This window comes from Dryobates pubescens, chromosome 12, assembly GCF_014839835.1.
Source record: "Dryobates pubescens isolate bDryPub1 chromosome 12, bDryPub1.pri, whole genome shotgun sequence".
NCBI classification, from domain to species: domain Eukaryota; kingdom Metazoa; phylum Chordata; class Aves; order Piciformes; family Picidae; genus Dryobates; species Dryobates pubescens.
The window spans coordinates 18,959,573-18,984,613 of record NC_071623.1 but is presented as its reverse complement, the minus strand read 5'-3'; the positions used below and the strand labels follow the sequence as shown (position 1 = coordinate 18,984,613).

The following is a 25,041-nucleotide window of genomic DNA, read 5'->3' as shown; positions in this document are numbered from 1 at the left end:
ACAGAGCTAAGGATACAAGTGCAACTTGAATGATTTTATGACACAAATATTTTGCTAACTTAGCACCCTTTTAACAGCATAAGGATATCATTAATAGTACCGAAACCATTATACAAAAGTGCATTTTTCTATTTTAAAACAGCTTGAATTGAGCATGGCACAGAACTGTTTGAATTAGTGGTGCCCACATTCTCAATAGCCGGGGAAATTGCAGGAGGTTCTCAGCCTGTTCAAGCATGCTGGGTTTTATTGCTTTCAGAACCCAGTTAATACTTCCAGCCAACCCTGAACACCATGTTTGTGTTGGCACTAATCTGAGGTGCTCTGCACCGTGTTTTCTTGGTCAGAGAGCACAGAGGTAGCCAGAACACACTCAAGGAAGCACTTAGCAAGGTGACTCAAATGTTGTTCTGTTAAACCCACCAACTGCAGTATTTAATCATTTATGCTTTGTATAAAAGCAATATTATTTCTCATATAATCAAAAGATGCCATGTAGTAATATGAGCTGACAGCTCCCCCTGTAAAAAGACTTTTTCCTCTCAAGAAAGCTGCCTTGATCTTAGACCCAGAATAACTTTTTCCTCCCCTTTCCCCTGTCGTGGGTAAAGCAGAGTTTTTTTTCTCCAGCCTTTACGTAAGCAACTAATTTCTGTAAGTGCTGCTCCCAAATGGACTAAAGGTCCCTTCCTAGGTAGTAAAAGTAACATCAACACATTTCTTCTGATGTAAAAAACTATTGAAGCCAAACAAAAGTCTCCCGGTGGCAGATGAAGTGAACACAGAGGATCCCAAGTGAGTTTGATTCAGAGCGCTCGGGACCTGTGCTGTTCTCTCTGTCTGCCCCATGGCAGCAAAAAAGCTGTGGGCAAATGAACCCATTTTTTTTTTCTCCAAGGATATGAGTCCTGCTTCCTTTTCTTACCCAAGGCATGAGAAGATATTGTCGAGTACCGTATTGACATGGTTGTTGCACTTAGATAAAACCAAGTACAGCACAAGGTAATGGAAGCAGACATCACAACTAAAGGCAGAAGACCTTTTTATTTCGCATAGACAAAATGCAAAGAGTGTCTCGTTAAATTAATATCAAAAAAAACCAAAAACCCAAACCCAAATCAGACCCCTCACTCCACTGACATCACTCATCCTAATTACCAACAAAAAAAAAAGAAAGAAAGAAAGAAAGAACAATCAAGGACCCATTTTCTAATTAAAAACAACCAAAAAAAAAAAAGTGCAAACATGACAAAAGACTTTGTTGTTGTTTTTCCAAATCAAAGTTCCTGTTCAAAGCACAAACAGGGTGATTTTTTGTTTTGTGTGTGTGTGTGACTTTTTCTTGGTTGTTTGGTTGTTTTTTTTTTTTTCCCTTTTACATCTTGTCTGATGGAAGTTCCAGTTAAAATGTTTCAGTTAAGTCTCCATGCACTTTGTAGAAAATCAGTAAAAACACAAACGCTTGTGAAGATCAGAAAACTGGACTCTTTTACCCAAAAATTCAGATGTCCAGTCAGATGAAGCTCACACTCAGACAGAAAAAAAGCAAGAGAGTCTTTGCACTGTCTGTCGCTCATATTATTAGTATTCTTTTTTTTTTTTGTCAAATATTTTGGCAATCTTCTTCTTTAATTATAAATATTGGAATTCAATAAAAAAAAGGTAGCTTTCATTGGATTTGTTTTTTTTTTTTTTTCCTTCAGTGTAAATATTTACAGCCACTGTCCAACCATGCTTTTTGTTATACCAGGGTGTAAGATTTTGCGTAGGGATTGTTTCCTTTCAAGTGGCCCCGGGAGTCCAGCAGGGATTCTTGGGAGCTGCTCATTTTTGCTGCCTGTCCTAGCTCAGCTCCTTCTCGCTGAGGTAATGTTGCCACAGCACCAGGTTGCCATGACTGTACTTCTCTTGTGGAGGGTGCCTCCATGGGTATCGGCTCCAGGACAGTGGGGCGCTTCAAGGTTCGGCTTTTCTGTGGCTCCAAGCAGGCTTGCCCCAAACCCAGGTCTCTGCTCGTGCCCTGCACGCCACGGTTCAATAAAAAGTCCATCCTAAGATAGGGTGGCAAATGCATGAGATCACCTGGGGAGGCAAAAGTGAAAAACAAGGCCTTAGTTATGGTCATGCTCTGTGTTATGCTTGCCTTAGTGTCTGGGGGAGTTCATCTGATGGATTTGGCCACAGTGGCAGTTTTAGGCTGTGCCTAGGAAAATTTTTCACGGATTGAGTAGAAAAGTGGTAGAATGTAAATAAATTACCATTGGATGTAGAAAGGAAAATAATGATTACTGATTACTAACATAAAGCTAGTTGTGTAAACTAACTCTTCCTTTGCTCTAGCTTATACTAGCTGGTGCTTTTGCTTAGCTGCTGCTGCCCTTGAATGTGGGTCTCAATGTGGCTAAGTACTAATAAGCTACCATCTGCTCTGTCTCTTTTTATTGTGCTGTGTACTCAGGGGGGGAAAAGGAGGAAGCTGTTGGTAACTCCCTGGTTTTGTCCAGGGTTTTTTGGTGTGCTGTTCATAAATTTTAAATATATGTAAATATTGTATATTTTGTACATATTAATTGCATTTTATACTTCTAGATTGTAGTTTTGCTTGTAAATACAGCTTCATTTGCTTTCAACTGAGCTGGCTTGACAATTTTTTCTTGGGGGTAATATCAATCTACCATAGCCACCAAAGCAGAGTATCTGTAATCAATCCACTTGCAGTATTTATAATTGCTAGATTATTTGTCAGCCATTTACTATGCTATGATCTTAGAGAACCAAACTCTATTTGTGCATATCCATATGGATTCCCTATTAATATTTGCTTTCTTGATAGAATGATCATAGGGAGAAATGGGATGTGTTTTACATGCACTCACAAAATGAGGAAGATAAATTGAAAAGACCAGGAAGGTTTTCTCAAAATCCTAAAAGAAAAGATCTTGGTTTTCAGTTGTCAAAACTTGGAAAATGCGGAGGCTTGGTAGATTTCCTTTCCTTATTTCCCATTTTAAATGAAAACCTTCACAATTACAATTAATAACTCCTAATCTAGAACAGAATGGCCAAATTATTTTAAATGGATGTAGGAGTGTTAAGGCTATAAAGGAATTTCTGAATAAACCAGAAAATTGTTCTTGTCATGGTATAACAATATTTGCCATCCATCCATCATCATCATGTTTAAACCACTAATGATGTCCTACCATGAGAGCTGGAGCACCTCTCCTATGAGGACAGACCGAGGAAATTGGGGCTGTTCAGTCTGGAGAAGGCTCCAACGAGACCTTATTGTGGCCTTCCAGTATCTTAAGGGGGCCTACAAGAAAGCTGGTAAGGGACTTTTTAGGGTGTCAGGTAATGATAAGACTAGGGGGAATGGAATAAAACTAGAAATGGGTAGATTCAAATTGGATGTTAGGAGGATGTTCTTCACCATGAGGGTGGTGAGACACTGGAACTGGTTGCCCAGGGAAGTAGTGTAAGCCCCATGCCTGGAGGTTTTTAAGGCCAGGCTGGATGTGGCTGTGAGCAACCTGATCTAGTGTGAAGTGTCCCTGCCCATGGCAGAGGGGTTGGAACTAGTTGATCTTTGAGGTCCCTTCCAACTCTAACAATTCTATGATTCTGTGATGCCTATCAATATGCTTCTGTTTTGTAGCAACTGCTGGCACCCTAGAATTAACTTTCCCTTCTGTTCCACATTTTCAGGGAAACTTCTTGCTCATTTTTTTCTCCTGATTCTGGGCATTTCTGCATGAGCCTGGCTATGACAGCCAGCTCAGTCCAGAGGATTTGCCTTTACAAATCTACTGGTGCCTTGGACCTGCTGTCTGGAATTAGATAGGGGTGAGCATAACCTTCCACATAGTGGTATAATTTATAAAACCTGCTACAGAAATCAGACTGGCTTATTTATCCTAGCCCTGCTTATTAGGTGTTCATAAAGTTGCTTCGAGAAAATGAGAAGCTATCCGGCACATAATGACATCCCCTTCTAAAAGTATTTGATGGTGTAATCTCAGGCATATATGAAAAAAAGCACTGTTACAGGTGGTTGCATTCAAGATCAGTATTTCCCCTTTACAGATCTCTGCAGGAGTATAGCTCCATTTTTATGGCTGATATAAAACCCATAGTTTCATCTACAGATGAGATGCATCCTGAATGCTTGAAGTATAATACTCTTGGCACTGCTACACCTCTATCTACATGAGTTACTTACAGAAATTAAGGCTGACCTGTGCCAGTGGCACAAAAACAGTAGACCTGGAAAACACTTCTTCATAAACCAGTGAATAACAATTTCATTTTTTCCTAACTGTGCTAAAAGCTATGCAATGACTGACAATAAAACAGGTCCTTTGCTTTCTCATATAAGTCAGGGCCCTACAAATCTTCCCTAATTGACTAAGAGCATCTGCTCTATCCATAATTTCAGGTCACAGGCAGAGTTGGTGAAAAGTTACATTTGGACAGAATCACTGTTTATTCCTACAGAAATCCCCCAGGCACTGTCTGACTCCATATGGTTTACTCTAGCTACATCTCCAACAGGGAAGCATGGTGCACATGGTGTTAGATCCCCACAGAGGAAGATCTGCGTATCTCAAGATTAGGCTGATATGCACCATGGCAACATTTATGTAAGGCTGGAGAGAGAGAGGGGGAAGTTTGTGCTTATAATCACAGTGATTGCCACTTGGAAAATGGACTCTGGTAATATACATTGATTTTACTCATTTTTCTTATTTTCCTAGGGTACCTTTTGTACATTCAATGCATGAGACTCGTTTCAGCTGAGACAGCAATATACCTGCCGCTGAGGTAAAGTACATCAGGACACAGACGTGTGAACTGGCAGGTGCCCACGCACTCCACTGGACTTTATAGCCATTGAACTGCTCTGCCTGTGGGTACATCCCTGTTGCCCAACAGCTTTGATTCTCCCTTGGCAACCAGACCTCAGCCTCACACTGCACACCTCTCGTTTTGCTTCTGGGCTCCTTTTTGGACTGTAGCCTTCTAAAATGCAGTTGGTGGGGAAGTTTCCTCCAACGACCATTCCCTGTGGGCTGCAAGGGAGAGACAGCCTAGGTGGGAAACACTTGTGTCGCTTGCTGCTCATGGCTGCACCTTTCACAGCATCCCGGTATCCTAATAAAGAACCTTATCACTACCCCCAGTGGGGGAGCAAGACAGGAGTGTAGGAGTGAGTGATGCTGCTCCCATGTACCTGTCTCTGCCTGCTAACACAGGTGGTGAGGGCCTTCCTTTGGTTGCGCTGGGCGTGGGTTATCACTGTCAGGGCCTCAGTGAAGGTGGGCAGCAAAACACGCCTCTGAGATGGCAATAGTAGGCGTGAAAACTTTGTGACTAACTACGGTGCCAAAGACACACCTTCCCTCTTATCAGGGATGTTTAGAGACCAGTGAGGTCAGAAATGAGGGTTTCTCATGCTTCCAGAGTTGCCTCCTGTGTGAAATAGAGGTCCCTCAGCCCTGGCAAAAGAGGAACAGGTTTCTGCACTGAATCCCCATCCCTGTTTCCCACAACACCAAGCCTTTTCCCAAAGATGTCTGTTGCCCTAACATCAGCTGTGACAGGCTGCACAATGCCCACTGCTTTATGACCTCCTTTCACAGGCATCCCCCCTTACTACTGCATTTTCTGTTTTGTGGTTGACTTTCCAGGAAGGAGCCAGTGCAGAAGAGAAGCAGGAGAAGCAGGAGTATGGCTCATTAGAAGTCCCCTGCAGTCACCTCACAAAGCTGCTTCTGTATTTTAACACATCACTACTTCTTGAGAGTCACAGATATGGATAGACTATAAAAAAGATGAGTGTTGAACCTTACAGAGATGAAGATTAGTTTTCAAGCTCCTGTCTAGACATTTCTCATGTGTATTTAAGAGCTTCAGGCTATGTAAAAAAGACTTTCTCCCCCCCCTCCCAAAATCTACATAGTCAATAATCTGTGTAAACAATATGCAGTGATTTTACTGTAATTTTCTAAATGTCTAGGGGCAAGTTCCAAGAGGATTGCAGTAATGAGAAACCAGAATGTGTAACTTATTCTCCAGAGCTGGATACACAAAGCACAATCTCTGACGTGGCTTACACAGAACACTTATTATTTGATATGATGCACACAATTTTCCTATCACAAAAAGTGTCAGTGCTCCTTCTTATCTGCAAGAAGCATCTTCCCCTGCATCTGCTTATAAAATGATGTAGATTATTAAGATAATTGGCAAAGTCTATCTGAATAGTTTGCCCAGGGAAGCTGTGGATGGCCCCTTCCTGGAGGTGTTCAAGGTCAGGTTGGATAAGGCCTTAAGCAACTTGGTCTAGTGGGAGGTTTCCCTTCCCATGGCAGGGGGCGTTCCTTCAAACCCAAACCATGCTATGAATATAAATTTTGAGAACAAACCTTTTATTTCCTTGCCAGAATTGAAATGGTCTTACAGGCTAAAAAAAAAGTCTTTGATTTATAAGACTAATGTGTTTGTGATTTAAAAAACACAGTCTCTGTAACATAACCACAGGGGTTAACTTTTGCCATTTCTACATGTATTGAGAACGTTAAAAGCCTCTTGCTATATCTATGGAGTTGCTTGGAAAGACTTTGGTTATTCTTCTTGTCACAACAGTGCAGATATTGCTTTTGTTTGTTTGTCTCTTCCTAGTCACCTCAACGATTTTTTTTTATTATTAGGTTTTTTTTTTCAGGCAAAGCATTATGAAGTTTCAGGATGGTTCATTGCCTTTGATGCTCTAATTACCTCTTTTCAGCTATGTGTGCTTTATTAGCAATGAAAGCAAACCTTTCAAGTGCCTGAGCACTGCAAATGAGCATGTTTAATAATTCATGGATTTTAGCTTAATTAGTACAAAAGATATTCCAGAACTATAGTTTTCTGACGCATCTTTTGAAAAGGGAAGGTTGCTGTATTTAGAAACACTGACTTGGTACCCAAATACTAAATGTCCACTCAAATCTCAGTGTGGCAATTTAAACCAGGAGCTACCTCAATCCCTTTTTTTTTTGGCTTTTGTGAGTGGACAACCCCCTAATGAATTATTTAGTAGAGTACATTTAAGAAAATGTTAGCTTCAATAAATAAATGCAAACAAATGTTAAAAGGCCCTTATTCTGATAATCACCAAAAGCAACATGGTCTACTAAACCCAGAGTATTTTCTGAGTTAAAGTAGCACTGAGCAAAACTGATTTACTCTTATTTCTGTACAACTAATGCGATATAATGCATTTTTCAAAAGCAGCAGTTATTTTTATCCTCCTCCTGAAAGTCAGCTTCAGATATGGGAAGGGTTGGGATGAATTTGACAGGAGAGAAAAATATCACTGTTCAACATTTCTGGGCTTTTATTTAATATAGCTATCTTGTTTGCAGAACTACACCAAGATGAGATGCTCTTCTTTCTCCTTTGAAATGCCAGAAAGCCTGCATGTATTTTTGCTTTCATCTGCTTCTGAAAAATCTAAGAATCTGGGCTATATTCAATGCAAGGTCATCCCAGACCACAAAGAGGATGTTTTTACCGAGTTGCCACATGATAACTATGCGCCTTTTCTCACTAACCACAACTTCCACTACAGAAAATGCAATTTTCTTCACAATGCTCCAACACAGACACCCTCGGTGCATGATGATTTTCAAGTTTTGGTTACCATGTGAAGGAAATGCCATGGTATGTGGAAGATTAGTTTAGAAAAGTTTATAAAGTAGAACTGGAGACTGTGACAGGATATTTCATTTAACAAAGGTAAGAGGAAGTCTGGGGTAATAGGACATTCATAAAGCCTACTTCAGTAGGCAAGCGGGTAAAAAAGGCTCTTGCAGACCTCACTGGTATGATCTCATGGGATCTGAGATCATGCTAGAATTGAATCTATAAAGTTCTGTTAGCATGAGAAAGGTGCTTTGCTGACACAGTTGTGCTGATTGGGGACTTGACTGTACAACCGTTCATGCCATTGTGCAGTACTGGACAGTGGATGAAGATGATAAAGATGAAGACAAAGTCATGGCAGCCAGGTGAAGTTCCTGGTGCCTGGAAGAAGGGAAACATTACAACCATCTTTAAAAAGGGTAAAAAGGATGACCCTGAGAACTACTGACCTGTCAGCCTCACCTCTGTGCCTGGGAACATCATGGAACAGGTCCTCCTAGAAGATTTAATAAGGCACATAGAGGACAGGAAGGTGATTCAAGACAGCCACCATGGCTTTACTAAGGGCAAATCCTGCCTGACCAATCTAGTGGCTTTCTGCAGTGAGTGACTACATCAGTGGATAAGGGAAGCACAGCGGATGTCATCTCTCTGGACTTCTGCAAGGCCTTTGACACAGTCCCCCACAACATCCTTCTGTCTAATTTGGAGAGATATGGACTCAATGGGTGGATAAGGAATCATCTGGAGGGTAGCGGTCAATGGCTTGATGTCCAGATGAAGAGGGGTAACAACTGGTGTCCCTCAGGCATCCATCCTGGGACCAGTGCTGTTTAATATCTTTATCAATAACAGAGAGAGTGGGATTGAGTGCGCACTCAGAAAGTTTTCAGATGACACCAAGCTGAGTGGTATGGTCAATATACCAGAGGGATGGACCTGGGGAATCTGGAGAAGTGAGCCCTGATGTAAATCATGAGGTTCAACAAGACCAGATACTGCACCTGAGCTGGGACAATCCCCATTATTGATACAGGCTGGAGTATGTTTTGAATAGAAAGCAGCCTTGCAGATAAGGACTTGGGGGTACTGGTGGATGAGAAGGTGGACATAAGACAACAGTGTGCACTTGCAGCCCCCAGTTGCATCACGGGCTGCATTAAAAGAAGCAGACTGAGAGGGGTGTTTCTAGCACTCCACTCTGCTCTGATGAGACCTCATCTGGAGTGCTGTGTCCAGCTCTGAGTCCCCTAACACAGGAGGGACATTGACCCAATGGAGAGTCCAGAGGAGGGCCACAAAAATGATCAAAGGGCTAGAACACCTCTCCTGTGAAGGCAGGCTGAGAGAGTTGGGGTTGTTCAGCCTGCAGAAGAGAAGGCTCCAAGGAGACCTCATAACAGCTTTCCAGTACCTGAAGGGGGCCTACAACTAAGCTGGGAAGGGACTGTTTACAATGGAGCACTAGGACAAGGGGCAATGGTTTTACACTAGACAAGAGGAGAGTTAGATTGGGCATTAGGAAGAAGTTATTTACTATGAGGGTGGTGGAGCACTTGAACAGCTTGCTCAGGGAGGTGGTGGAGGTCCCATATTTGGAGACATTCGAGGTCATACTTGATGGGAGTCTGAGCAGTCCAGTCTAGTTGAGGATGTCCCTGTTGATGGCAGGGAGGTTAGACTAGATGACCCTTTAAAGGTCCCTTCTCACCCAGTGCATTCTGTGATTCTTTTGTTCTACCTCTATGTTAGGTATCTCTTGGCTTGTCCTGCATTTGAAAGCACTGACAGGATGTTGTGCTTTTTCTGGAGACAGAGATGCCGACAGATAGATTTAAGTTCAGGTTTATTCTGATTAAAAAGTTTAGTGGGGTATTCCAGCTCACCAGAACAGCAAATAAATCAGCAAAGCCTTTCCTGAGTGTCACAGGTTGTTTCCAGGAGAAAGACTGCCTATAGGAAAATCTTAGATTAGAAATGAGAACAGGGTGGAGGGTTTGCAAGGGCAAGGTGGGAGTTTCAATGAAAAAAAAGAGCACAAGTGATGTTCAGAGATCTTTGTCGCTTCAAAAACTGACACATCATTAAATGCTAGCAGGCAACGCTTTCTTAAGACAGCCATGGCTTGAATTGAAGCCAGACTGATAGCAGCAAAAACATTTCTTACAATTGCTGCTGTCAGTGTTTGAAGCCTGCTGGTTCTCCCTTGCCGTCCATCTTTTGCAGAACAGTCTGCACTGCACTGCAATCATTCCCACTCCAGCAGGCTAAGAGTCAAACCTGCCTTGATCCTGTCTCATGCTCAGCCAAGAATAGGGGTAAAGGGGATCAGTCCTGCACCTCCTTGCTTGACTGATACAGGTCTCAGCCTCAGGGTGCCTCAGTGAAGAGCTCAGCACTGTCTCTGACCTCCTGCCTTGTTAGACAGGAAAAGGGACTGGCTACAAGGAGACATTTTCCAGATGCAGAGTGGTTTGTGTCCCAGAGTGGGGAAGTTAGCAGCTGCTCCCAGCACCCAGCTGAGGTTTCTGGTACCTCCATTGATTCAGCACTCCTTTAAAAGATCAGGTGGATACCTGTTGGAAACTTGGAGGATAATGAAATGAAGAGAACTGAAGCCTGATCAACAGAAGCACACCATTAGCAAGTCCAGGAGCTCACAGATTTCTTCTGAGCTCACTCAGATTTGGATTTAATAATCCTCCAAGGTGATCCAGAATAAAAGGCAAAAGATCCAAGCACTTACTTAAATAAGTCTTAGTAGAAAGTAGTAGTAAATAAGTCTTAGCAGAAAGGCTGCAGAAAGGGAGAGGAAGGAAGAGGGAGGTAGGGCACAGCTTTCTCGTTAGTGAAGAAGCTGCTGGGAGTGCAGGCACATGCTCTTTCCTTCTTCAGAGCAGCTTCAAACTCTGCTTGGCTACCCAACAAAAATGATCAAAGTCTCTGGGGGACACTTCTAAGCTGACTGAATGCATAACATTGAACAAGGCCAACAAGGTGCCTGGATGCATTTCAGGTGCTAACCTGCCATTTTTTTGCTTTGTGACTCATGTCATTACATCTTTTGGCCTTCTAGCAATGTTTCAACAGATGACAGGACACTCAACAAGGGCAAGTGCAGAGTACTGCATCTGGGGAAGAACAACCCCCAACAGGTTGGGGCCTGACCTGCTGGAGAGCAGCTCTGGAAAAAGGATCTGAGGGTCCTGGTGGACAACAGGATGACTATGAGCCAACAATGTGTCCTCACAGACAGGGTCATCCTGGGATGCATTAAGAAGAAAGAATGTGGCCAGCAAGTTCTCCTCCCACTCTACTCTGCCCTGCTGAAATATCATCTGGAGTATTTTGTTCAGTTCTGAGCTCCCCAGTTCAAGAGGGACAAGGAACTAAGAAAGTCCAGGAGAGAGACACTAAGATGATTAGTAGGCTGCAACACCTATCTTATGAGCAAAGGCCAAGAAACCTGGGTCTGTTTAGCATGGAGAAGGGGAATCTCACTAATGCTTATCAATACCTTAAGAATGAGTGTCAGGAGGATGGAGTGAGACTCTTGTCAGTGGTGCCCAGTGACAGGACAAGGGGTAGTGGACATGAGCTGCAACACAGGAGGTTCCATGTAAACATAAGGAAAATAAACATCTCTTTGAGGGCAGCAGAGCACTGTAACAAGCTGTTCAAAGAGGCTGTGGAGTCCTTATTTCTGGAGACATGCAAAATGCACCTGAACATGTTCCTGTGTGATTTACTCTAGCTGACCCTGCTTTAGCAGGGGGTTTGGACTAGATGATCTCCAGAGACCCCTTCTGACCCCTGCTATTCTGTGATTCTGTGACATAAAAGCACATTACATTGATCATGCTTTTGATCATATAGATAGGAAACAGCCACACTTTAGAAAAAGATGCCAAGTTTCCCATTTCCAGATGAAGGAATCAGAATTCCCTATTATCCTCACACAGCTGTACTTTAAAACTGGAAAATTCCCTTTTGCTTTCTCCATGAAAACTGCATGCCCATAGATCATTTGAAGATCCATGACAGCTAGTTAAATGTAGTATGTTTCAATCTGCTAAAACTGGCATTCTCATAAAAGCACTGAAAGTAACAGCTATGTTTCATACAACCAAATAAAAACAACAGTTGCTGTTGACTACAATCATTGGAGTTTTCTCTTGAGAAACACCAGGCTATCAGTGAAACGGTAGTTCAGGAGCCAAATTTGCTACTGCTATAAATCAGAGTAGCTACATTGATTTCAGCAAGACTACACATTGATTTATAGTTGCTGCAGATTAGGTTTAAGTGACTGAAAATGAGATTCCAACTAATGTGGATCCTTTAAAGATGATTCATTTCGTTATATAGATTTCAGTCTTCTAATTCCAAGAAAAAGTCTTTAATCAATGTGTCTTAAAGCAAAAGCATGACTGCTATAGTTTAACTGAGACCATAAATCTGTACTACATCAATGTGACACTCTGTGCATCTGTCTTACTGAATGCCAGAGACTTAATTATCACATTGTTACCTAAAAGGCCTAATGAAACAGGAATTGAAACACATTTTTGGTTTGTATTTCTCTAAGCAGAACTTTGGTCTTTCATACGATGTTGTACTTTCAAAAGATTTGTCAGATGCTTTGTACCTTTCTGAAGCAATTTTAAAGAGACCTGACATTTTTTTTCAATGGCCTTTCCACTACTGAGCTGTCAGTGCAAGGAAGGTAAAAGCTGATTAACTCCAGGGGCTAGATATATTATGATGATATGAAGATGCTGTGTTCAACATCACAGCGCTGGTGCAAAGCTGAGGCCTTCCTGTTTTGATTTAATGCAATATCTAAGTCATAAATACTTGTAAAAGGGACCTCACCATGTAAATCCAGATGCACTCTAAAACTAAAGTGAGAAAAATTATCAATAAATGATGAAATTATGATAGAAAAGTACAGTACAAGAGCTCTCTCTGTCTTCACCTTGTCACGCAAGCTGCCTCATACATTTTTAAGGATTCTCTGAGACAGCATTCTCCTGCCCACTGGCTGAGCTAGCAAAGCTGTGCTCAGCTGCTTCTAGTTAGCAACACTGCAGTTTTAAGACTAGTTTGCTGAGCCTGGGTGCAGTGAACAGAAACTGATCAATTATACATCACTTCAGTTGAGGGTTAAATCGATTGTGACTCCATGGAAACGGGCATCTTTCACAGGTCTGTTCCTGGGATATCTTGGGATATTATAGATTCAGCACAGAGGCTGGAGAGGTGAGGAGTTTGAACCACACTTAAGGTTCACTGAAATCATTTGGGAATCACTCCGTCATCCTCAACAGGCTCTGCACCATACCCATGAATTCACAAATAAACCTGACTGTGCCAAGGCTACAGGTAAGCATAACATTCTACTAATAGTTATGGAGAGGTCAGGCTACAGCAAGGAAATCAGCACTGTCCTGCTGGAGATATATTCATGGATGAATTACTGTAACTTGGTCTCCTCATTTCCATCAGTCAGCTGAGTGATGCTGATGAAGTGCATCGTAGCATTTTTGTTAATTGATCCAGTGGCACCAGAAGTTCAACTCCCACATTTAAATTAAGGATGCTGTCACAAAAAGGTGAGCAAATACATCCACCTATGCAGCTATGAGTTAAAGGCCAGCATATAAAGAAGCTCTTACATGGGTAGCAAACACTATCACAACAGTCAGATTAAGAATGTACTTTTAAAAGTTTGTTTGTCTACTGATACCAGTTTCTATTTCAAAACATAGCACAAGCATGGCCTTTCTTGCAGGTTGGACAGATGGGCAGATGACAGGCTGGACAGATGGGCAGAATCCAACGGCATGAGATTTAACACATCCAAGTGCCGGGTTCTGCACATTGGCCACAACAACCCCATGCAGTGCTACAGGCTGGGGTCAGAGTGGCTGGAGAGCGGCCAGGCAGAGAGGGACCTGGGGGTAGTGGTTGATGGTAGGCTGAACGTGAGCCTGCAGAGTGCCCAGGCAGCCAAGAGGGCCAATGGCATCCTGGCCTATATCAGGAACAATGTGGCCAGCAGGAGCAGGGAGGTCATTCTGCCCCTGTACAGTGCACTGATTAGGCTACACCTTGAGTACTGTGTCCAGTTCTGGGCCCCTCAGTTTAGGAAAGATGTTGACTTGCTGGAACGTGTCCAGAGAAGGGCAACAGAGTTGGTGAGGGGTTTGGAACACAAGTCCTATGAGGAGAGGCTGAGGGAGCTGGGGTTGCTTAGCCTGGAGAAGAGGAGGCTCAGGGGAGACCTTATTGCTGTCTACAACTACCTGAAGGGAGGTTGTAGACAGGTGGGGGTTGGTCTCTTCTTCCAGGCAACCAACAGCAGAACAGGAGGATGCAGTCTCAAGCTGTGCCAGGGGAGGTTTAGACTGGATGTTAGGAAGAAATTCTTCATAGAGAGAGTGATTGCCCATTGGAATGGGCTGCCTGGGGAAGTGGTGGAGTCACCATCATTGGAGGTGTTTAGGAGGAGACTTGATAGGGTGCTTGGTTGCATGGTTTAGTTGATTAGATGGTGTTGGATGATGGGTTGGACGTGATGATCTTGAAGGTCTCTTCCAACCAGGTCTGGTCTATTCTATTCGTTCTATTCTATTCTATTCTATTCTATTCTATTCTATTCTATTCTATTCTATTCTATTCTATTCTATTCTATTCTATTCTATTCTACTTTGCATTTACAGATACTGCAGTCAGTTCTCTTGCAGATAGATCTCAGATTACATTAAAATCCTCTTGGCACAGGGGAAATTAGCAGAGGCTGCTGTGTGTGAAGGCAGTTAAAGCAGTAACAGCTGTAAATGGCTGCGAAGACCACAAAGCAAGGCTTCTTGTCTGCATGGAAACAGCTGCTTCTGGTTACGTTGGGCTGACTGAGAGCTCATTCAAAAACTGCACATACTGCGTCTCAACACTGTCAAGGTGAAACGCTTTGACATTCTCAAAATTAAAATGGCAGGAGCAGGGGAAATCTAGGTGAGGTTTACAATAGGGGCTCTTAACAGAACTACTCTCAAAATTTATTGTTTTAATTGAAGAGAACACAGCATCTTTGGTTTGATTTGGAACATTTGCTGGTAATTTTAGAAGCTTAACGTTGCAGTTATGACTGTAAGAACATGAAAGTAGCTGAAAATTTACTGATAAATGTAATCTTTGCTTCAGGCATTAAACTCCACTAAGAACTCCACTAAGTTGAATCCACTGCCTCCAAACCTACAGAAAATATGGGTAGTCATTTTGAATATCTGAAGCTTATTTAAAAAAAACAACACAAAAAAAAAAGCCAACAAAAAGAAAGGAAAGGAAAAAGACCATGAAGCAAATAATCAGCTTTAGGAAAACTAAATTAAATTCAAATGTAAAAAAGAATAAATCTCACTTTTAGTAAGAAAGTTTTTGTTGGTAATAAAAAGACAGGAAATGGACATTCTTTAAAGGGAGTTTCCCTTAACATGCAGCTTCTAATCTATAAGAAAGAAAGAAAACCCAAATCGTATTACAAATCAGCACAGTCTGGGGTGCTGCATTTTTCCAAAGTCAATGTTAATTTTCTAACCAAATCACAAACAAATTAGATAGCAACAGGAACAGATAATTGTGCTGCTACACACCAATCTCCTTAATACCACTACTACTAATTCATGGAAAACAGTTTTAAAAATACTTTAAATTGCCTTAATAACCAGTGACTTGAATTTATCGTCTAGATGTCTTGTGCAATACTTAACAGTGCATTTGCATATTATAATTAGACAGAAATTTTGTACTTGCTGCCCTGTTTAAACTCATGATTCACACCGAAATACTTTCATTTTCTCATCTCATAATATTTTAGCTTCTGATCTGAACCTGTTTAGGTTCATTTTAATTGTGCTGGCAAGGTTAAAAAACTTGCAGGGTGAATCTTCATCTCTGTAAATCCACCAGGAAAATAATGTGAGCCAATGATTCCAAGTACATAGTTACATCAAATTAAATGCGGAATGAAATGATTTTCATCCCAGCAGAACATTCAGGTTTTCACAGCAGAAGTGGGAAAAGCTCTTGATAGCAGAAATAAAACCTGAGAAAGGAGAAAGCCAATTTACTCTCATCACTGATGTGCCATTTCTATGATAAGAAGCAAAGGGCACAGTCTGTCTCTTTATGACATGTTCCTAGCTTTCTCACAAAGAAACAGAACATAAAAAGAAGGTGTTCCAGGAGAATTTAACATGGAAACATTAGAGATGGTTGTCTAGGGGAATGATTTCAGAATGTTACATAGATTTAAGTATACATTCAAGGAAGTTAGCATACATGTAAGAGTATTTACTAAAGTTAAAATCATAGATAAGAAGTTATTTTCCCCTACTTACAACTGTTTTGCCTCTTTTGCTGCTTTCCTGTTTGCCTATTTTCATTTGCCCCCTTATGCAATGAATTTCTGAAAATTGGGCCTTGGTTTCCAATTGTGGAGTTAGAATGATGATTTCTTTGTTCTACATATATACTATAAATGATATGTGTAAATACTTAGATATTTTCATATCTGTGTTCTAATGTATTTGGAAACAGATGGTACAAGTGTAGAACTTGAAAGCAGTCTGTATACTAAACTTTGAGTACTTTGCTGTGGGACATCTGAACAAAAAGGTCAAACACAGGTTCCCCCTTATATTCAAGAAGCTCAATATTTTAAGGGACCCTTGTAAATACCTATTTAACAGACTATTTGCATTCTGTAGCAGTGTTCCCAGATGGCCAAGAAGGCCAATGGCATCCTGGTCTGCATCAAGAATATTGTGGACAGCAGGAGCAGGGAAGTCATTGTGCCCCTGTACTCAGCACTGGTTAGGCCACACCTTGACTACTGTGTCCAGTTCTGGGCCCCTCAATTTAAGAAGGACATTGAGACACTTGAACGTGTCCAGAGAAGGGCAATGAGGCTGGGGAGAGGCCTTAAGCACAAGCCCTGTGAGGAGAGGCTGAGGGAGCTGGGGTTGTTTAGCCTGGAGAAAAAGAGGCTCAGGGGAGACATTATTGCTGTCTACAACTACTTGAAGGGTGGTTGTAGCCAGGAGGGCGTTTGTCTCTTCTCCCAGGCAACCAGCACCAGAATAAGAGGACAAAGCCTCAAGCTGCACCAGGGGAAGTTTAGGCTTGAGGGGAGGAGAAAGTTCTTCACAGAGAGAGCTGTTAGCCATTGGAATGTGCTGCCCAGGGAGGTGGTGGAGTCGCCGTCCCTGGAGGTGTTCAAGAGGAGATTAGATGTGGCACTTGGTGCCATGGTCTAGTAGTCATGAGGTCTTGGGTGACAGGTTGGACTCGATGATCTTTGATGTCTTTTCCAACCTTGTTGATTCTATGATTCTAAAACTTGTCTACAAGATAAGACTTTGACATTCAAGTTGGCAAGATTAGTCAAAGCAGCAAGAAACTTGTATATTGGATCAAGAATGCTAATTAAGGCATCAAATACTGAAAGAACCTGGTCATTTGGCAAAGCTGAAGAGGTTAGATCAGTGTTCTTTTCTAGTAAATGTGCAATAGGCTTAGGGCTAGAATCAGGGAGTTTGATTTAGGTACCCAACCAAAAAACTTAGACCAAAGAGGTACCTATATTTGATTACTGAAAGCTTGACTGAAAGCAGGACTGTCCTGTCCTCTGGCTGCTGTGAGAGGGTGGCAACTGCTGGCCATATCGCCTTCTCTGGTATGAATAGACCAAGCAGAAGGGCTGATGGACAGAGGATGGAGCTCTGCCCTCTTGCATCATCCTACAGCACAAGGGCAGCAGGAGGAAAATGCTTGCAGTAGACCAGGAACTTAGGAAACTGGTGCTCCTGTTTTCTATAGGCATAGGGATTCAGGAAAGCACTCAGCTTCCTCATGGAAGAATGGGGTGTTCTTGCCAGATTCATGGCTGTGAAATCAGTCTCTGGAATTTTTTTTTCCCCCCAGAGTATGACTTTTCTCCCCACCCACATGCAGGTTTCTTTCCAAATAGGTTCCTTTCATCAGCTAACATTTTGTAGAGGAGGTTCTGAGACATGAAATATTGGAATGCTTTGAATGAATTTCAAAAATCTTCTCATCTGACTTACCCAATGAAGGATAGCTCTTCTTGGGAAGTGTATCTGAGATGATGTTAGTCCTTCAGGGTTTATAAATTAATGTGATCTCCAAAGAGGCAATGAAGCAGGATTGTCAAAACGAGCTTGCAGTCGTTTTGTGGCATCAGGCAGACAGGTTTCTGTTTTGTCCAAGTCAATTTAACCATTAAGGACAATGACACATATTTGAAGAGTGCTGAACAGCATCACAGAAAAATATAATCTGTGGGTCTGAGTTTTGCAGTACCCCTGTGAAAAGGTGGTTTCTGCAAATAGCAAGAGACCCGATGAAAGCTTTCTAGATATTTCCTGTTCAAGCACTAGTCATGAATTATTTCATCCAAGCACGATTTCTATTGCCAGAAGATGCAAGTAAGTGGTCTGTCCACAAAAAAGGACATAAATAGTACTTGGAAAGCAGAGAGATATAAAAATATTTTCCAGTTAATAGCTGTTCTTTTCTCACACACAGTAATTTAGGAGTAAAGGAAGGGAAAAAAACCCAGGAGGTTTCTTGGCTGAGGCTATTACTGAGATTTAAAATTATAATAACGGCGATCTATTTTTAATAAACTGCTACTGCAGTGTTTATTGCAGTCAAGAATAATTGTTATGATAACTCAATTTGTGGTTAATATTTTTAAAATAGAAAAAAAAAGGAACATTATTATTATAAAAGTTTTTCAGCCTCTACAATTATCATCTGCTTTTTTTTTTTTTTCTTTTTTACATTACAGGCTTTTCGGTGGCACAGAGGGAGGCAGGAAAAGAATATATTTCTCTTTAATTTCTGTCCCACCTAGTTTCTGAATGCAAAATCTGAATGATGGTTTTGGAGGACAAAAGACAGACTCATTTGTCAACCTCTCAGGTAAACTTCGGGTATGCTGCACTGGTTAGGCCACGCCTTGAGTACTGTGTCCAGTTCTGGGCCCCTCAGTTTAGGAAGGATGTTGACTTGCTGGAGCGTGTCCAGAGAAAGGCAACGAAGTTGGTGAGGGGTTTGGAACACAAGCCCTATGAGGAGAGGCGCAGAGAGCTGGGGTTGCTTAGCCTGGAGAAAAGGAGGCTTAGGGGTGACCTTATTGCTCTCTACAACTACCTGAAGGGAGGATGTAGACAGGCGGATGATGGTCTCTTCACCCAGGCAGCCAGCACCAGAACAAGAGGACACAGTCTCAAGCTGCACCAGGGGAGGTTTAGGCTGGATGTTAGGCAGAAGTTCTTCACAGAGAGAGTGATTGCCCATTGGAATGGGCTGCCTGGGGAGGTTGTGGAGTCACCATCATTGGAGGTGTTCAGGAGGAGACTCGACAGGGTGCTTGGTTGCATGGTTTAGTTAATTAGGTGGGTTGGATTAGTTGATAGGTTGGACGCAATGATCTTGAAGGTCTCTTCCAACCTGGTCTGGTCTATTCTATTCTATTCTACTCTACTCTACTCTACTCTACTCTACTCTATTCTATCCTATTCCATCCTATTCCTATTCCTATTCCTATTCCTATTCCTATTCCTATTCCTATTCCTATTCCTATTCCTATTCCTATTCTATTCTAATAATTGTTGAAATTTCTGAATATTAACGTGAAAAAAAAAACACCAAACCCTCTCAGTTATTATCTGGGTGGACCTAATATACTCTTGAGATGATTGCCCAATATGCCTATTCCTCAAGGACCTGATCTTGTTATTCAAACTTCTAGTTAGTGACAAGTGTGGGGAGTAAAACAGTAATCATAATCTCAAACTTCTGGGAGTTTTGATGTGGAGAAAGATGTAACGCTAACAATGAAGTGACATAGGTTTTTTTATACCATAAAGAACATTAACATTTCACAGAGGGTAGGAATTGAATTCTTCTAAAAGATGTGATTTATCCCACGTGTTTAAAGTACTCCCCTGCTATCTCTACTGCCTCGTTTTTCTCTTTTAATGTGACTCCTGGGACATGTGACTATTTTGAGGGCTTACTGAGAGATGCTACCAGCTTCAAGGCCTGGGTAGATTAGGTCTGCCAGCTCTATGAAGTCCACAGAAACTCATGCACAGGTGCACATCCACATTTTCATTTTTAAAAAGCTGTGCAGAAGCTGTAATTAAACAGTAATTTCAATTTGCTTGGTGGTTTATAATGCGCTATTGTAAAAGGAAAAAGAATGATGTTGTGGTTGATGCTGAATCTTTTTCCAAAAATCTGTCAATGCTGTGGCAAAGATCAGAACATAAGGAAGCAGAAAACATGATTTCAAAACACTAAATGTAGGATTAATTAAAAAAAAATAATCTTACTTCCCTGTTCCATTTCCTGCAGCTATGACATTTGAAAAGTTTACAAAAAATACAACTCCAAAAATATTTTTTACTGAAGGCTGTTTAATAACACCTCAAATGTTTTGGCCTGGTGTGAAGGAAATGATGCAGAGAGCATCTACAGCTGTTTGTACAGACAACTAGAAGCCTGATGTCTAAGAAAGATGATTGATATTCAAGGATCACCTCCTCCAAGCTCTAGGAGCAGAAACTCAGTCAAAAACGCCAGGAGGCATGCATGGATGAACAAGGAGCTCTTGGCAAAACTTAGACACAAAGAGGGAGTAGACAGAAGGTGGCAGCAGGCTCAGATCACCTGGAGGGAATACAAAGACACTGTCCAAACATGCAAAAAATGAAGTTAGAAAAGTCGAAGCCCAGCTGGAATTGAATCTGGGCAAAGATATTGGAGACAACAAGGATGGCTTCTATAAATATATATTACAGGTGATAAAAGGAAGGCTGGGGCAAGGAAGACTTACCCTTGATGGACAAGCATCAGGGCAGGGAATACTTAAGCAAATTGGATAGATGTAAATCCATGGGCCTTGATGATATTCACCTATAAGTGCTGAGGGAACTGGCCACTCTCAGTGTTTTTTGATCACTGTGGTTGGGAGAAGTGCCCGAAGACTGGAAGAAAGCAGATGTCACCTCTGTCTTCAAGATGGGTATGACAGAGGGTGCAGGAAACTACAGGCCACTCAGTCTCATTTGCATTGCTGGGAAGGTGATAGAGCAGCTAATCCAGGAAACCATTTCCAGACACATAAACAACAAAAGGTGATCAGGAGGAGTCCTCATGGATTCACCAAGGGGAAGTCAGACTTGACCAACCTCATAACCTTTTGTGATGACTGGCTTGGCAGATGTGTGGTAGTGGATATTATCTATTCTGACTTCAGCAGGTCTTTTGACTGGCACAGCCAGTTTGTCACCTAAGATGTTCTCATCTACTTCATCTAAATACCTTAACTTTTGTATTTCTTCTCCATATTCCTAAATGTAGAATTACTTCAATTAATTGTATTTGAATTATTAATTCTGCACAGTTTCTATGGTGGTGAGTAGGAGAAGAAAGATACCCAGTAAGTCTTGTCTCACTTATTTGAACACTAAGAGTATTGGTCTGTCTGCTGCTACTGAATATTCATTCTAGCTATATGTTTCTTTTAAAGCCCTTCATAAAGTAACCTTTAATAACATATCATTCAATATTTATGGGCTAACATTCAAGTTGCTCCACTGGAACACTCTATTTTTTTCAAAGTAATGAAGTTAATTATTAATTTCATAATATATTTCATTTCCATACTGCAAAGGAAAGCTAAAACTAATTAAGAAAAGCAGGTAGTAATTCAAGCATTTTAAGCTAATAGAGGTAAATATGGCTACAAGTCTGTAATTCACTAGAGGGACTCTGATGATGTTCCAAACCTGGAAGCATTTAACTCAAGCACAGGGACCAAATTTTGGTGCTGTATGCCCTCAAGAAAATCATCTTTATAGGGGAATATATTAGGATATTTCCCAATACTAAATATGCAAAAAATAAAGTATTTGGAACGTGAAAAGAAGAGAGTAAACTATTTGTTAAAGAAATAATAAAAATTGGTTTTTGACTGACTGGAAGGAGAGGGATGCAATTTTTGCTTGATTGTGAATGCAGATGCATCCCTTTAGCAGAGCAAGGGCAAATATTTATCTTAGTTTTTTTGAGTTAGAAATGAAAATTATTTCTGCCTTTATCTATTTCTACAGCTCCTGGGTTTGTGGTTCTACTCTGACAACACAGAAATCAGTAATTTCTCTCACTGTTTTATTTGCTACTTATTTTCCCTCTTATCTGTGCGGTGCATTAATTTCCTGCCTCGTGTATTATAACTTTCTGCCTTCTGCTTGGTCTTTTTCTTGCCATGTACTTCTAAAACAAGTAAAAAGCTAAAAGCACTCTCTAGCAAAATTCTTCATGCTTTCTTTTCAGTATCAGGTCCTGCTTTTGAATAACTGTCCTGATGCCACTATCTTCCATTTCTCTGGTCTCACAACTACTTTTCCATTTGTGGTATATATTAAGTACAAGGCCATAGTTTATTCATTAACTTTTTTTTTACATATATGAGCGTTACTGTTTACTTTCCATGAATACAGGCCTCTCCACCCTCACTGGCAAACTTATATGCTGAATAAAACACCAAAAGTATCATGTTTTCTAAAAGCACACAAATATAATTTTGCCTTTTCCCCATTTGTATCCTCCTCCATGATGTCACATCATGTATTCTGTAACAAAGATGGACAAATTCTATGAGAAGCCTTTAGAATGTATTTTATCTCAGAGTACCACAAATAATCTGCCCATGCTACTGTGCAGTAGGGTATCAACAGAGACAGTATTCTTTGTGAACTGGAAATTTGATTGAGCCCCCAATAAATGGATGTCCCTCAGGCACTTTCAGTCAGTAACAAGTTGCAGTGGCTTTAAATTTGTCTGAAGATAGAAGGCTCCATATCTCTTGAGCTATTGAACTGTCTTAATTTTCTCCATTTTTTCATTCTTCTGCATTTGGATAATCTTGATTTGATATTAGGAGATGTCAAAGAGAGAGTATAACAGCTCAAGAACATCACCAAAGGATTATTATAACTTGACAAGATGCTACAAAGCAGGAGGGATAGTACATGTTCTACAATCTGTCTTTATAAACTGTTCTGATAGCAAACATTTGTTCTGAAGCACAAAGTATTGTTGTAACATACATTTTATTAGTGGGCAGGTTGAGTTGGAGATGGGCATATGGACCCTGTATTTATCCCCAGAGGGTCCATTGCCTGGTGGATGCAGCTGCAGAGGAGTGGATCTGATGGCCTAGACAGTCTCTTTCTGTTCATAAATTTCTGAGTTCTTAATTGGGCTATATATGGAGGAATATACTCAAATGTTATATTAGCTGAGCCAAAAAGCAGTTCTCTCTGTAAATAGTTACAGAATATGTTGTGCACTTATCTTTCCTGATTGTAATATACTCTCTCCTGTTAACCAGCCTAAGCATAGGGTGAAATGCTTGCCCAAGGACCAAAACATTACCTCTAACATCTCACCTGGCCGATGTGCCTTTGGAACCGCCATGTTCATCACTCGCCCTCCATCTTGAGGCTTGGGGGGCGACGCGGTAAACCTGCAAATCCCCGACTCTGATGGCGTGCTTGAGGTCAGGCTGTCTGTGTAGTCGTTAGTCCCTGCTGTGAGCTGCTCCGACGATGTGTCTGATATGAAGCATTCTGTGATGGTGAACTTGGCATGTCTCAGCTGCTCTTCCATTTTAGCATGTTCATACGCTCTCGCTAGCTCTTCGTATGTTGAGGAGGCACTTTCTGTGGAGACCATGCTGCTTCTTGCTCGATCTGCAGATCAGAAATGTGAATGTTGGGAGAAAGAAAACGTATACTCAATCTTTTTTGGATGAAAAGCTGTGAACATAGTAGCGTTTCCTAACAAAATGAAGGAATTATCAAGGTGGTTTAAAGGAGTCTGCTTCTCTATAAACATCTACACCATTTTTATTTCAGTCACTTACTTGATAATTACAGATAATGTAAACTGAAGTATTATTCTGCTAGCAGGTTTATCTGGCTTAGCATTAAATTAATGGGTTAGAAGAAATAAACTATAATACATGAAAAAGGTTACCTTAAAAAAAATAAATCTAAAACTTAAATGCTTTACAAGTGTTAGAAACCCACAAAACAAATTTCACAAGACAAGGAACAGCTTCTTTATGTTATCTTTTTAATGCACCTCAGACACAGTTCTGTGAGGTGATGTCTAGGTGAGAAAGCATAACTTTCTGTACCTGTTTCAACCCTGTATCTCCTTTTTGAGAAAGCCCCAAGGACAAAGGTCAAATATAAAGGCAGTATATCTCAGACAAATACTAACTCTCAGATAAAATACTAATTCATTTCATACAGAACAAGACCTTAAGAAAGCATCATTTTTTTTTTGCTAGCCTGCAGTCATTGAGGTGTTTTGTTTTTTTCAATGCTGCTGAAGCTAATGAGGGCTTGATATTTGACAAAAAGGCTATTATGACCTGCAAGCTATTCTTTTCTGCTGATGAATTTCTGAGAATAACACAATTTCTTAAACAAGCACTATTGCTGAAGATGTAAATGACTACTGATAGATTAAAAAACATTGTGGAAATGCATCATTTCGTTCTGCAGGGACAAATGATGTTTGTCTTTTGCAAGCCTCACACTTCTGCTTCAGTAGGCTGGAAGAGTAGAGAACTTTTTGAAGTTCCTTGGACAGAAGTCATGTATCATCCCAAGATTTGTACAATTTCAGACATTGTTGGGGATGTTCAATAAACAGGCACAATGTAATAGCTAATTCCTAAAAATGGAACTCCTGTAGGAGCCAGAGGCAACTGTGTTGTTATTGCAAATCTTTATCTTTTTTATTGTGTGCTAGGATCCTCACATCAGTTTTCACTGAGCACAAAGAAAAACGCTCTTGCCACTTGTAAATAGGACTGTGCATTATTTAAAATGACATGTAATTCTGCAATATGTTGTAACTTGGTTAAGATTTTGAGCTGGACAACCTAAATGAAGCTTGGGTTTTGTTTTTGTTTTTTTCCCCCCATAGGAAGCATCATTCTGGTTTTTTCACATTTAATCTGTAAATTAGATGAAAACAATGTGTTGTGCAATTTCTGATCAACTAGAAACTCCTGGAAGGCAGCAGTGCCATAAAGAAGTGTCCATAAATATGAGGGTCATTCAAATATGCTGGTTTGGTGCATGAGAGTCAGGACCTGCAGATTCCCATATTCCATGCCCTGGGGAGACTATACCAGGAAGACTCTGCTGAAACACCTACTTTGATGGAAGT

The 25,041-nt window shown here is 41.0% G+C and overlaps 1 protein-coding gene across 1 annotated transcript in view; it reads right to left on the bottom strand.

The window, feature by feature from the left end:
* Nucleotides 1-1,683: 1,683 nt before the first annotated feature.
* The window catches only part of DSCAM (DS cell adhesion molecule), a 459,734-nt gene continuing 436,376 nt past the window's right edge, over nt 1,684-25,041 (bottom strand). Inside the window, exons 32-33 of the mRNA XM_054165785.1 lie at nt 23,244-23,546; nt 1,684-2,082 (exon numbers count right to left, since the gene is read on the bottom strand). Coding sequence (XP_054021760.1) covers nt 1,742-2,082; nt 23,244-23,546 — 644 coding nt within the window. The 3' untranslated portion in view covers nt 1,684-1,741. The remainder of the gene's footprint in view (nt 2,083-23,243; nt 23,547-25,041) is intronic.